General features: G+C 37.0%; 1 protein-coding gene and 1 long non-coding RNA gene across 4 annotated transcripts in view; one reads left to right on the forward strand and one right to left on the reverse strand.

Annotated features, from left to right (window-relative positions):
• Positions 1–3632: 3632 nt before the first annotated feature.
• MEI1 (transcription coactivator) lies at positions 3633–12141 on the forward strand. Of its 3 annotated transcripts, none has more exons than XM_087325413.1 (20): positions 3633–3878; positions 5688–5730; positions 6171–6292; positions 6436–6543; positions 6686–6830; positions 6910–6989; positions 7088–7193; positions 7285–7717; positions 7794–7936; positions 8024–8124; positions 8223–8274; positions 8556–8716; positions 8977–9156; positions 9406–9696; positions 9837–10011; positions 10099–10484; positions 11417–11458; positions 11541–11614; positions 11703–11775; positions 11857–12141. In XM_087325413.1, the coding sequence occupies exons 1-20, from the start codon at positions 3711–3713 to the stop codon at positions 12025–12027; spliced, it is 3054 nt and encodes a 1017-aa protein (XP_087181539.1). In that variant the 5' UTR covers positions 3633–3710; the 3' UTR covers positions 12028–12141. The 3 variants fall into 3 exon arrangements, with proteins under 3 accessions (XP_087181539.1, XP_087181540.1, XP_087181541.1); XM_087325414.1 differs by having other exon boundaries at positions 8039–8124; XM_087325415.1 differs by lacking the exon at positions 6910–6989 and having other exon boundaries at positions 7065–7193.
• LOC147859641 (uncharacterized) overlaps positions 6602–12287 on the reverse strand; it is a 71905-nt gene continuing 66219 nt past the window's right edge. The window contains exon 3 of the long non-coding RNA XR_015530325.1: positions 6602–6616. This is a non-coding gene — a long non-coding RNA (uncharacterized LOC147859641). The remainder of the gene's footprint in view (positions 6617–12287) is intronic.

Genomic DNA, 12287 nt, shown 5'->3' on the forward strand with positions numbered 1-12287 from the left:
TCCATGCTCAATCTCAAGTTGGTGAGATGATAGTACAACATTTTAGATGGGAGTGGCTCTAGTGGGGTGATCCATTAATATCGAGTGTAAATTTGCCAGATTTCTTGGCGTATTACTTTATTTCGGTCCTCATGAGAGATTAAAGTGTTATTAATCGCGTGGTCGTACTTAAAGGGGGGGAGGTTATTAATGTATAGACCGTTTGCAAGAAGCCAACTCACCATCATGCCATACCATGAGCTAGTATAGCCGGACTCATACAGTGATCGAGAGGCCGTAAAGGCTTGATGGAATATTCTATCATGTGGTTGGCTATGTATCCTATGGATAAAGGCTACAAGTTGAAAAAGTATTTCTACTAACATCGGGGGTAGAGTGAACTCAGCCCTAATAATGTCATGTGGGACTGTCGATTTGCTTTGGAGTTGGTGTGATAACATCATCACCAATGGTCTCTCTAATTGTGTCCACATGAAAGATGGTAGTCCTGGAGCCAAAACCGTTGATGCATACATTAGGGAGGGAGTCACGAATGAGTCAAAGAGCCACCCTTTAGTCCGTGGCTCTTGGAAGTATGCTTGATGGCATTGTCTCTCGAGGAGTGAGAGGGATGCATGTCCTCTCGTAAGTCTATCCTTCGCTGCTTGTGTCATCGAAAATTTACTTGAGCGGGCACTGAAAGTGACTCCAAGATAAACATATGATCCAACCACCTCAATTGGGCTATGGGAGATAGTTAGGTGACACTTAGCTCTAACTTGGGCCAACGTGTGGAAGATAAGGACTTTAGTTTTCCCTAGATTCACTACCAATCCTCGTTTTGCACAAAAGTCATCTAAGGCATTAAGGTGCCTTTGTAGGTCGTGTTCAAATTCAGAGAGCAAAAGTATGTCGTCTGCATAGAGCAAGATATGAACATGCGTATCCCCAAGGACTACTCCATTGCCTCCCTTACGAGCAATAAAATCTGTGATCTCATCAATGTAGATCCCAAAAAGAGTCAGAGATAGGGGGCAACCTTTTTTACACCAATAGTGCTAGTGAAACAATCGGATAGGCCACCTGGGCATCGAACACACCCGAACACTTGTTCATATAGTGCGTAGATGGCCCAAACAATATCATATGGTATCCTCAAGCTTTTAAGCCTATCAAACAACCGCTCCCTAGGGACCGTGTCAAAGGCTTTGCGGAAGTCCACAAAACAACAATATAATTTCTTCTTGCAAGCCTTAGTCTAGTCAATTAAGCATCTAAGTGTGAAGATATGATCAATAGTGGAGAAGGCTTGTCTAAAGACAACTTGTTCAGGTGCGCGAAGATTTAAGGTCTCCAGATAATCGTTAAGCTCTGCCTCCATTACTGCACCATATAATTTAGCAAGGGTATGACCTATCATAATGGGAGAGAGACCCTATATAAAGAAGTTAAAAGGTATTCTCATGTGGAATTTTTGGATGTTAGAGCATGTGGGGATCATTTCCTCAAATGCATATTCAAGTTTTTTAACGACATTACAAGACGTCCCTCTCCCTACATAGGTATATGATAGGTAGAGGAGACTAAGAAGTATTGTAACTAAGTGGATTTTACATACAATTAATATAATTGTGTGCTTTTACCAGAGAGAGAGAGAGAGATGTGCCTAAGACATAGTACTAGTAGTGTAACAACTTACCACTAGGGTAAGCTAATTACAACAAGAAAGAAAGAAAGAAAAATATATTAACGTCTTCTAAGACCAAAATTGGCCCATGAGACAATTGGTTTACAACAAAAATGGGGTATTTGCCCATTCATTGAAAATAAAAATAAAAATAAAAATAAAAATAAAAAAGAAAGAAAGAAAGAAAGATATATTAACGTCTTCTAAGACCATAAGAGAGAGAGAGAGAGAGAGAGAGAGAGAGAGAGAGAGAGATGTGCCCAAGGCATAGTACTAGTAGTGTAACAACTTACCACTAGGGTAAGCTAATTACAATAAGAGAGAGAAAGAAAGAGAGCCTACAAGGATGTAGCTCGATTGGTAAGGTTGCCCAATAGAGACCAAGAAGAGGTCATGGGTTCAACACCTATATTCCACAATGGCATCTAGTAAAATTGAGAGATATATATGGAGTAATAGAGAGGTGAAAATTTGGGTTTTGAACCCAAGACATAATGCTAATAGTGTAACAACTTACCTCTAGGGTGTATATTAGACCTAAATGTTGATGATGTTGGAGTAGAATGTCTTCGATATCTACAGAAGGCCATTAAGTACGATTTCTCATCAAAGATGTTGAATGAAATTGATCTATGGCAAATGTATTTAAGGAACGACAAATGGAAAGTTTCAATGATTGTTTTAGAATGTTCTCCAAGGATATTAACATATGAGTCAATATCGATGCAAACTAATTTTAGATCACAAGAAAAAAAGACATTGGCACCTAACTATGAGTCAATATCAATGCAAACTAATTTTATTACTTACAATATGGACAACACATTTGAAATATTTAAATTGCACTAATAGTATTGAGAAGAGCTTAGGAATCATGAAAGAATCAGACTTTTCGCACATATTGCCTATCTTTTGAATGTGCTATTTACATTTTAAATATTGAGAACTAGTTGTATCTTTTGTGCATAAAATTGTATCATTATAATCATATTGATGTAAAATAATGTTCACTATAGTAATCATATTAACTTGTCTGAAGTTCATTGAATAATATTGACTACGTGGACACAAAACCTCCAAGCATGGGTGCTCCTTTCTTTCTAACAATCAACATCATAAAACAACAATAGTGTGCAATAATAGTATGTGGTGTATATAGTGCAAGGGACACGAAGATGTGTCAAAATTTGTTGCTCTACGTGAGGTTTTGGAACCGATTAAGTGGACATGCAATCATGAAGCCATTGATCTTTAGATGTGTATACCTTTTTCATTTTTGCAAAGTGTTACCTTTGCGAGGTATTGGTTGGTCTTAACAAAGATTCCCTTACAATCAAGAACATGGGAGGCACTAACGTGCATCGTACATTATCACTCGTGGGAAAAACTATAGATTGTAGTAAAACCATTGATTGGGCATGTTTCACCTTGGACAATTTTTGAAGGAAATAATGGTTGGTCAATACTTCAAGTGCTTAGTCAATGAGATTCTCTACGACATTAGGCAAATCTATTATTTCTACTTATAACTATATCGATTGTTGTCAAAGATGAGATCTCATTTTAAGACTCCGCTGCTTGTTGCCCATGTAGGTTATTTTGGCATCTTGTAATATATAAGGATTCTTCATCTTAAGAGAGAGTTTGCTAAGCATGTGGGATATATTGGGTCTCTCGAACAATTGCTCACTACGTACAAAGATCTCCCATTTGATCTCGGATCAGAGGGCTCGATGGACGACATCATCTCCCTCCTTGTTCATGCAGTTTATTTGGGGGACAAGGGTGGCCACTTCACTTCGTCCGTTGGAGGAGGAGGCAGGATGATCGATCACCCATGGAGCTCCAGAAGGCTGGTTAGGAGGAGGGGTATTTTGGGAATATATATAAATATATAAATATAAATATATATATCTAAACTACGCGACAGAAAAAATGATAAGGGAATACGGTGTTTGAAAACATTTCAGCCCGGGAACGCTGGCATTTTGAGCAGGAGGAACGAATGAAAGGGAAGAAGGATCGCAGATGCTGATGATCGGATATGGCGATGAGAGGGACGCGGGTCTTCATCTCGCGCAAGGATTTCCCTCCTCAATTCATCGATTCTGCTCAAGACTTACTCAGAGAGAACGGTGCTGAATCTTGTATTTGCTCCAACCCTTCTTGTAACACAAAGACAGATTTCCATGTCCTCCCTTCCACTCAGCAGGTACTGTCTCATCCCGAAACTCTTGTTATTTCTTCTCTGAACTTGTGACGATTTGTGTTTCGTTTCTCAAAGCTAAATTTCGAGAACATCTATAAGATATTCGCGTTTCTTCTGGCAGATACTAATATGTTCAGATAAATCGACGCAATAGATTCTCTCCAGAATTTACTGAGTTTTGTAGTTACTCGTTTCATGTTAAAGCTCAATCTGAGTACATATAAACAATGTTGTAGATACTTGTAGTCTTTTCCTAAGGTGACGGTCTTTACTGCCGCAAAATTTGAGGCTTCATCTTCATTTCTGACGTATTCATTTCCTTTTAGTTCTAAAATTTGAGGACACATGAATAGTTGTTGTAAATATTAATTTTTTTCCTCATAGTCAATGAATTTCAACAAAATTAGATTTTCCTTCATTTATGACCTAACAAAACCCTGTTGCTGCTCTTGATGTCTTTTGAGAAACAAAATATTCTAGATATCGGTGGTAGTTTGAAGTGGAGATTGATACAAAACGTCACACAATGTTTGGGAAAGGATTTATTTGTATGCCTCATATTTTGTGCTACTTCATTTTCATCAGTAACCACAGATCATTTTGTTACTTGCCTATTGTATGCAGCCAAAATTTGAGCACATATGGAGTGTTGTACATATTGATTGTTCTTTTCAGAGGAAGATGAACGCTGTATGGATTTTTCACAGATAATTCAAGAACATATAGGCAGTGTTGCAGTTATCTGTGGTTCTTTGCAGGAGATCATCATCTCCAGTACACAAACTTTAGGGCATTGCTTCCTTTCTGATCTTCAATGCGTTGTAGGTCCATCATTGATGTCAAAGCTAAATTATGAGAACATATGGACAGTTTTGTAGGCATTTTCCCTTCTCAATTGATGTCAAAGCTAAATTATGAGAACATATGGTCTTCAATACATATATTTGATGGATTTAAGAATGCCATTTCGTTTCTAACATTACTGAGATACGCCTGTAAATTTGATTGACGACAGAACAAGAGGGTCTTGATTTAGGATATAGATTACAACAGATTTTTCTCTATCATATCTCAACAAGTTCAGGTTTGATATGGGATTGGTTCATGATGCATTACTACTTAAGTATCTCACCTCAACAAAATCACTATTTTTATTCACTACCTTTGCAAATGAACGAAGAGAATGGTTAGTTTTGACAAGAAAAGGCTGAGAGGCATATGGTAACTAAAACGTGGAAGATCTGGATGATGAAAAGATGGGATGGTACCTGATGCATTTCAAACGACCTTCAAAATTACATGTTGGAAAACAAGTGCATGGCCAGCTAGTGCCTATTGAAAAATATTTTAACAGGCATTTTGACTTGAAGTAGAGCACAATGTTAGTCAAAAACTTTGAAGTGAAAATCCATGGATTGACTCGAGAATAGTTTAGAAATGCCTGACTCTTGAATTCACAAGAAAGAGTATGATGTATTACAGGTGCATCACATGTAATATGATATATATTTATATTTGCATTGATCACCATGTATTACATTAGTAGTCAATACCTTTACATGTTAGTATAGATAAAGGGCAAACCATAAATATCCTGAAATCATAAACTAAATTTCATAATAAATTATGGTCTGGCCTTGCCAAAAGCTCGCAATAGATATCTAAAACTAATTTTGTGTATCATGGCTCATTTTAACCTAGTGACTATATTAGATAATTGCACGAATTTAAGGAGAAATTTATTTTTACTGGTAAATATGCTTGTAGAGATATCCGTTTCAACTAACAGTTTTCTACTTCTATAATTTATAGGAGAAGGTAATGGAATATCTTGGTCAAGGATGCAATGTGATAGGTGAGTTTTGACCTTGTTGACTTTGAATGATTCTTTGTTAACTTTAAAATCTAAAGTTGTAGTCCTACTTCCATTGAATGCTTAACTACCAACCTACCACCAAAGTCATTACAATCTCATGCTGTATTTGTGTGAAATTTAGAATAAACACTAAAGGCAAGGTTGAGCTTGTGAAAGATGTAGAAACTAATTATGGAACTCAAGAAATTTGAATTTCAGGAATTGTTATAGATGAGAACCAGAGGCTAGGGTTCAACTTTAACTGCAAACAAAGAAAATTGTGCATACAATTGTTGCCAGAGTAGCCAATCATGTAATTGTGAATAAGATCTGATCACCTTTCACCATTGTATATGATTGTACTTTGATTGCTTACTTAGTAACTGTTAGGAGAAGATTGACAGAAAAAGGGTAGAAATTAAACATTTGCTTTTATGTAGGTCCTGATTGTCTTCTTCGATGTGCAAAGGAGCATCGTCCATTTCCAAACCAATCATACACCTGCTGTCTGGCTATGGAAGGTGTTAAGGTGCTTGGAACTGGGTTTGAGAAGACAGAGAAGGTATGGAAATTATTGTTTATAGCTCTAGATTCTGACTGTTTTTAGCCTGAACTGTACACAATTATGTTAGCAGTAATATGTCATTTTTTTATTTGCATTATATCATTTTATTCACACTCTTCATATACGATTTTGGGATTTAGCTTGAGATTGAAAGGCTTGTTACTGCAATGTGTGGCGAAGTAGAGACCAAAGCACTAGCAAATGTCAGTTTTGTCATTGCAAAAGATGTTCTGGCAGCAAAATACAAGGTGATTCTTAGACATTTTGTGCAAGGAACAAGTACTCCAACTTCTTGGGATTTCCTTAGTTTTTTTATTCACACTCCTAAGTTCTTAAATTGTGTTATTCCTGGCAAAAAATTGAACCAATGTTGAATTGTTGATTTTGCAGTTTTCATTGAATAACATTAAAAGGCCCATTCTTAAAATTAATTGGTTATATCAATGCTGGCGAGAACACCGTCTTGTTCCCCATGAAGCATATCGATTGCCTCCATTCACTGGCTTGACCATATGTGCAACAAATGTTCCTTTAGGTGAGCCTTTGATAAGCTGTATTCAAGAAATTCTGATATTTTGTGCCCTATAGTCAGTTTTTGATAAGACTTGTGCCAGAGGAACGCAAGGAGATTGAGGATGTTTGTGTCAAGAATGGAGGAATTTACTCAGCTGATCTGACAAAGAAATGCACACATCTAATTGCTTACATATCCTTCAATAGTTTTCTTTCATTTTATGTCCTCATGGCTCTCCACCACAAACTGTTACAGATTTTAATTTCCTTAACTTACACATTATTTATCACTTACCACAAGGTGATAAGTTTAAAGTAGCAAGGAGATGGGGTACTGTGAAGATTGTGAATCGACATTGGTTTGGGCAGTGCTTAGCAACAAAAGGTGGTCATGAGAAGTTATGTATTTGAAAGCAATGAATCTTGACAGTTTATAGATGAAAAGAACACTTATTTGTCTTTTCTACATAATGCAGGCTGTCTTGACGAAGAGTTATTTCCAGTAAATCCTGGACAAGAGAGAGTAACTGCAATATCACAAGTCTATATACCCCCATTAGTTTCTCCCCCAGAGAACTCAAAACTGGAGATAGTTATGTCATCTGCAACATCTGTTGTATCAAATACAGTATCATCAGACCAGGGCCATGTGATAGATCATGCCAATGAGATCTGCAAGGCTGAACCATCTGTACCAGATCAGCCACTACCAAGACACTTAAAACATGTGGAGACCTGTGAGTTTGAAGAGGAGAACATGTATCTATCAAATTGCAGAATCTATTTTAGTGGGTTTGCAGCACCAGAACTGAGAAAATATGTAAATATGGTTCGAGATGGAGGTGGTACAAGACATATGGAGTTTGGTGATAGAGTTACCCACATTATTATAGGAAAACCAACAGAGAGGTAAACACATGGTTGGAAGCCTTCATGAGGTTGTACCACTCTACCATTTAAATGTGTGTTATTATTTTGGGTACAGTGAACTGAAAGGGATCAGGCAACAAATCTGCACAAAGTCAGTTGAAGTTGTCTGGTCATCTTGGCTTGAGGACTGCAATGAACAGAAACAGGAAGTGGTCATCACAGAGAAACATCATGTAGCTGATGGACTTCTACTTAAAGGTATAATGTTAAAGTTATTCAGGACACAGAAGAACATTATGTTTACGAGATTTTACATATGCATTAATAATAATAATAATTAACTAGCTGCTGGTTCCCAAGAGATTACACATTTGAGGAAAAATGCACAAAGTCAAGAACGTGAATTCGACCAAGGTGTATTCATTTTGAATGGAAAGAATGAAGAGGTAAGCATTGCAACTTTAAAGTGAGGTTCTGATGATGTACAGATGTGCATTTATGTTTTGCAACTTGGCATACTCACAAATGGATTACATTTTTATAGGATACAGAAAAGTCACACCATGCTACAAGACTGCTTCAAGTAAACTCTACAGGTAAAAATTCATTATAATTTTGATTAAAGCGAACTTAATACTGCTGTAGGAGCTGCCTACAAAAAGTATACCTGACTTAGTTTTATGCATAAATTTATCTATGATATGTACAAAAATAAATATCTAATCTATATAATAGTTGTCTTTATATGCTATTTTATATTCCCCAGGCAGTTCCTCAATATATTATTGAGGAGCTGTATTTGTAAGGTTTCTAAGTTTAATGTTTGCACTCTGTAATTAACATTATCTTAAAAGATTGAAATTGACGTTGATTACAGATACATCTTTACCTCGATCACAATTTAATATTGTGCAACAAGAAAGACTTGACGCTAATACATCTTTAAAAGTTAAAGCCCATCTAAACATTGCTTCAAGCCAGGGCAGCATTTTCAAAGGATACATGTTTGCGATATGTGAATCAATTCCTTTGGAACGGGTTAGTTTTAAGGGCTTGTTACATGAAGTATCTTCTAACCCTGGATAATTTTCTCACACGAGGACTGCATAATTCCCAATTCTCACTTTTGTGAGCTTATCTGTGTAGAGTGTATGACAAGTAAAACGAAAATTATAGACACTTGATTTATTTCTGTTGTTCTTATGTTTGAAATATGTAGAAGTTATAGTTGTTGACTTGGTTCCTGTTTAATGATTTCTGTTTGCATTCTTCTCAATGCAATGACCTCATTCTTGCAGAGAGAGGAAATTGTGCAATGGATTGTAGAAGGTGGCGGTTCGATGGAGAATGAGTCATGGAAGGATGGAAAAAGGAAAATTGATTTTCTTGTTGTTAATCATGGGACTAAGTTGACTTCGTCTATGATGATGGTGCATGTGAAACCTGTCTCTAGTCATTGGATACGGTTCTGTTTAGAGGTATGTTGGTGACTAGATTTGCATAACTTCTGATATTCTGGAAGGTCTTGATGAAAAGTATCATGAACCATACTTTACATAACTTTTACTTTCTGCTATCATAAGTCTGTGAATTGACGAACATGATATTAGGTTCTAGTTTTGTCTACAGTGTACACAAGTATGTTAATAATTGGTTGCTCTGATGTATCAATATTTTCTCAAGCTCATATCATGTCACTTTACGGTGGCATTGTTGCAATTTTGTAGGAAAAGGAATTACTCAATCTTGATGGCCATGTACTTTATCAACCACTGCAGTGCCATGTTCCTCTGCCAGGTTTCCAAGCATTGCGCTTCAGTGTGTCTCAGTATGAAGACAAGGATAGGCTGCTACTTCGTAATTTATGTTTCATTCTTGGGGCAAAGTTCACAGAAAAGCTGAACAGAAAGGTCACTCATTTGCTGTGTAAGGTCAGAGATGGGCAGAAGTACGAAGCAGCATGTAAGTGGGACATCAAAGTAACTACAGCTGAGTGGGTTTTTGCATGTATATCAGAGGTGAGATTGTGCTCTGGACAGGTGGAGTTCCTTTTACACTGTTTCATTTATGGGGTTTACCTTAATCATACAGGAACTGCGGTTTCTTCCCACCAGTGTTCTAATTCACACCTTAAATTCCAAATCTAATGGATTATCAGGATACAATGCTACCTCTGGCAAACTTTCTGCCAAAGGAACTCTCCCCAGCTGAAAAGGATGCTGGTGTTCTTGGGATGACTCAATATGCTAGTCATGCTACTCAGTTTGCTTCAAGGGAGACCGCTTCACAATTGCCTACTCAAACTGGAACATCTCCTTCTGCAGAATTTCCAGGTTTTGTCAATATCTGGAGCTATGAACTCAGCAATATCTGATAAACATTGCATACTCAGTAATATGCTTCATTATTTCTTCTCTCAGACAGAAAATCTACATGTACTGGGGTTCTTGAAAGAGATCCTCAGTCAATAGAAGCAAGTGTTGTTCATCTTTCTGAAAGGAATAAGTATTTCCTTAGTATGCAGACAATGTCTTCACCTGATGCAAAAGAGTCTGCTGAAGAAATAGTCAGAAGATCTGGATTTGACAATGCAAACCAAAACTCTACTTCTGTGGATGGTGCTCAACAGATGAAATTTTGCTCTGATTTGGACAAAGAGCAGCATGGAAGCCTTACTTTCATTTCTGAAGCCAGACATACGTGGCCAAACAAGTCCAATGAGATGGTGAGCGCAAGTTCTAGAGACAAGAATGATGGTCCTGATGTTGCATCAGCAATCGAGGACCTTCTTGCTCAAACAATCAAAGTATGTGGCCTTAGGTTCTTTAATAAGGGCAGCAACTCAAATGAACTGTATTAAGTGATCTTTCATAGATAATGTAGCCTGTTGAGGAATTATGTTTCTTTTAATGTCTAGGCGTTTGTGAATGAGATCTGTAAACTTCCATATAGTTTTGTTTTAATGTGTCACCTCTTTCATTATAGCGTTCTTATTCAATTCTGTGCACGATTGAGAGTTTTTAGTTTATGGATGCAATTGAACTTGCCAGTAGTCACACATATCCTTCTTTGCAGTAGTGATGCTAAGGGCATGGGAGTCAACCAAATATGTGACCACAGTGAGGAAGGTAGGTAGAATGAGTTGTGTTTTCATGATGTCAAGCAAGCCTGATTCTGAATGTTGTGGCTCTTCTTCCTACGCCTTTCCATAACTAGCACGGTGATGGCGTTCTCATTATGTCAAGGAATATTGGGACATGCATAATCTCTTTGTTCTCCTTTCCCTTTCTTCTTTCATTATTGATGCGGAAGAATCCATCTTGCTCAAAACTGAACACATATGCTGAAACTAATAGTATTCTTATGATGTAGCCGATATATTTGTTAAGAACAGGCAAAAGAGTTTGTCTGTGCACTGTAGCTTGACCTCACTGGATATATTAATGTGTACTCTAATAGGTAAAAAAGATCAGAATTTCCAGACCCTGTTGACCTGTAGTTTCTTTTAGATATGTGTGGTGCTTGTAATGGGGAATTAGCCTTTAGAATGTCTACCTCATTCATTATCATGTCATTATTTCAAAGGAGGCATTTTCATTTGCTATTATCTACAGTTTAATCAAATTATAAATTGATCAGTTTGTTTATTTTGTGTATATGTTGATAACCATTTCTCATTCAATAAGATGGGGTCAACAATAAGAAGTGTAAATCGCTTATCCAGTTTTGTATATGCAGATAAAGAATGCTGATTGTAGTAGAAATGGAATCGAGCTAGAGGTATTTATGCAAATATGTGATTATTTATTCCTGTTTTCCTGGATTTTCCTTCATTAAATGTGAGTGGTCATTGTTGCTACAGATATCTCCTGACCACACAACACTCAAGAGAATGAGAGAACAGCCGCCCTTGAAACGGACTAAACTGCATAGCCTGTATGTACTAAAGGTCGTATTAGTATTCTTATTATGTGATTCTATACTACACAAATTTTCATGATCAAACGTTTCTTTTTCTCTCCAGTGAGGAGGCAGAAAGGCCTACATCTCCTGCCCAAAACTTACCCATTTTTGATGAATCTCAAATGGAATCGCAAGTAAGTATTTGACTACTATCGAATGTTTGAAATTGAGATTTTTTTTTTACACACTGATTATTGCGGTTGGTTCCTGCCAAGATGATTGGCTATGATGAAGATCAGAGTGGCAGACAACTAATAATGGAGAGAGTGCGCACTCGTAGCATGGCTACTACTGGTGTTATGAAGCCCACCTCTGCTCACAAGGTACCCTCATGGAAAAATGATGGCTTGGGTAGATTATTCAGGGTTGCGGAAGGAAATAAATGAAAACCTAATGTAAGGGTGGAAACCCACAGTTAGTCCTCTTAATAAAGTGACTTAAACTCCAGAATATCCTCCAATTGGAGCTTACATAAGCATATATATTCTTGATTGAATTCATCTATGGTGCTCTGTATCATATTTGCATTAAAATTCAATGATGTACAACATACTAACCTTGACCAACCACACTACATATATATTAAATCATGCTCCTAAGGTAAATTTGTTCCTGACTTCGCATTAATACGCCATTTGATGAAACC

This window comes from Azolla caroliniana, unplaced genomic scaffold (assembly GCF_043228905.1).
Source record: "Azolla caroliniana isolate FFs.n. ecotype wild unplaced genomic scaffold, voAzoCaro1.0.p SCAF_10, whole genome shotgun sequence".
NCBI lineage: Eukaryota > Viridiplantae > Streptophyta > Polypodiopsida > Salviniales > Salviniaceae > Azolla > Azolla caroliniana.

Excerpts from the sequence above, each read along its gene's own strand:
- MEI1 (XM_087325413.1), top strand. The coding sequence starts at position 3,711 with ATGGCGATGAGAGGGACGCGGGTCTTCATCTCGCGCAAGGATTTCCCT. Across the intron at positions 7,718-7,793 it reads ATAGGAAAACCAACAGAGAG|TGAACTGAAAGGGATCAGGC; the intron begins GTAAACACATGG and ends TTTTGGGTACAG. Across the intron at positions 10,485-11,416 it reads TTCTTGCTCAAACAATCAAA|ATAAAGAATGCTGATTGTAG; the intron begins GTATGTGGCCTT and ends TTGTATATGCAG.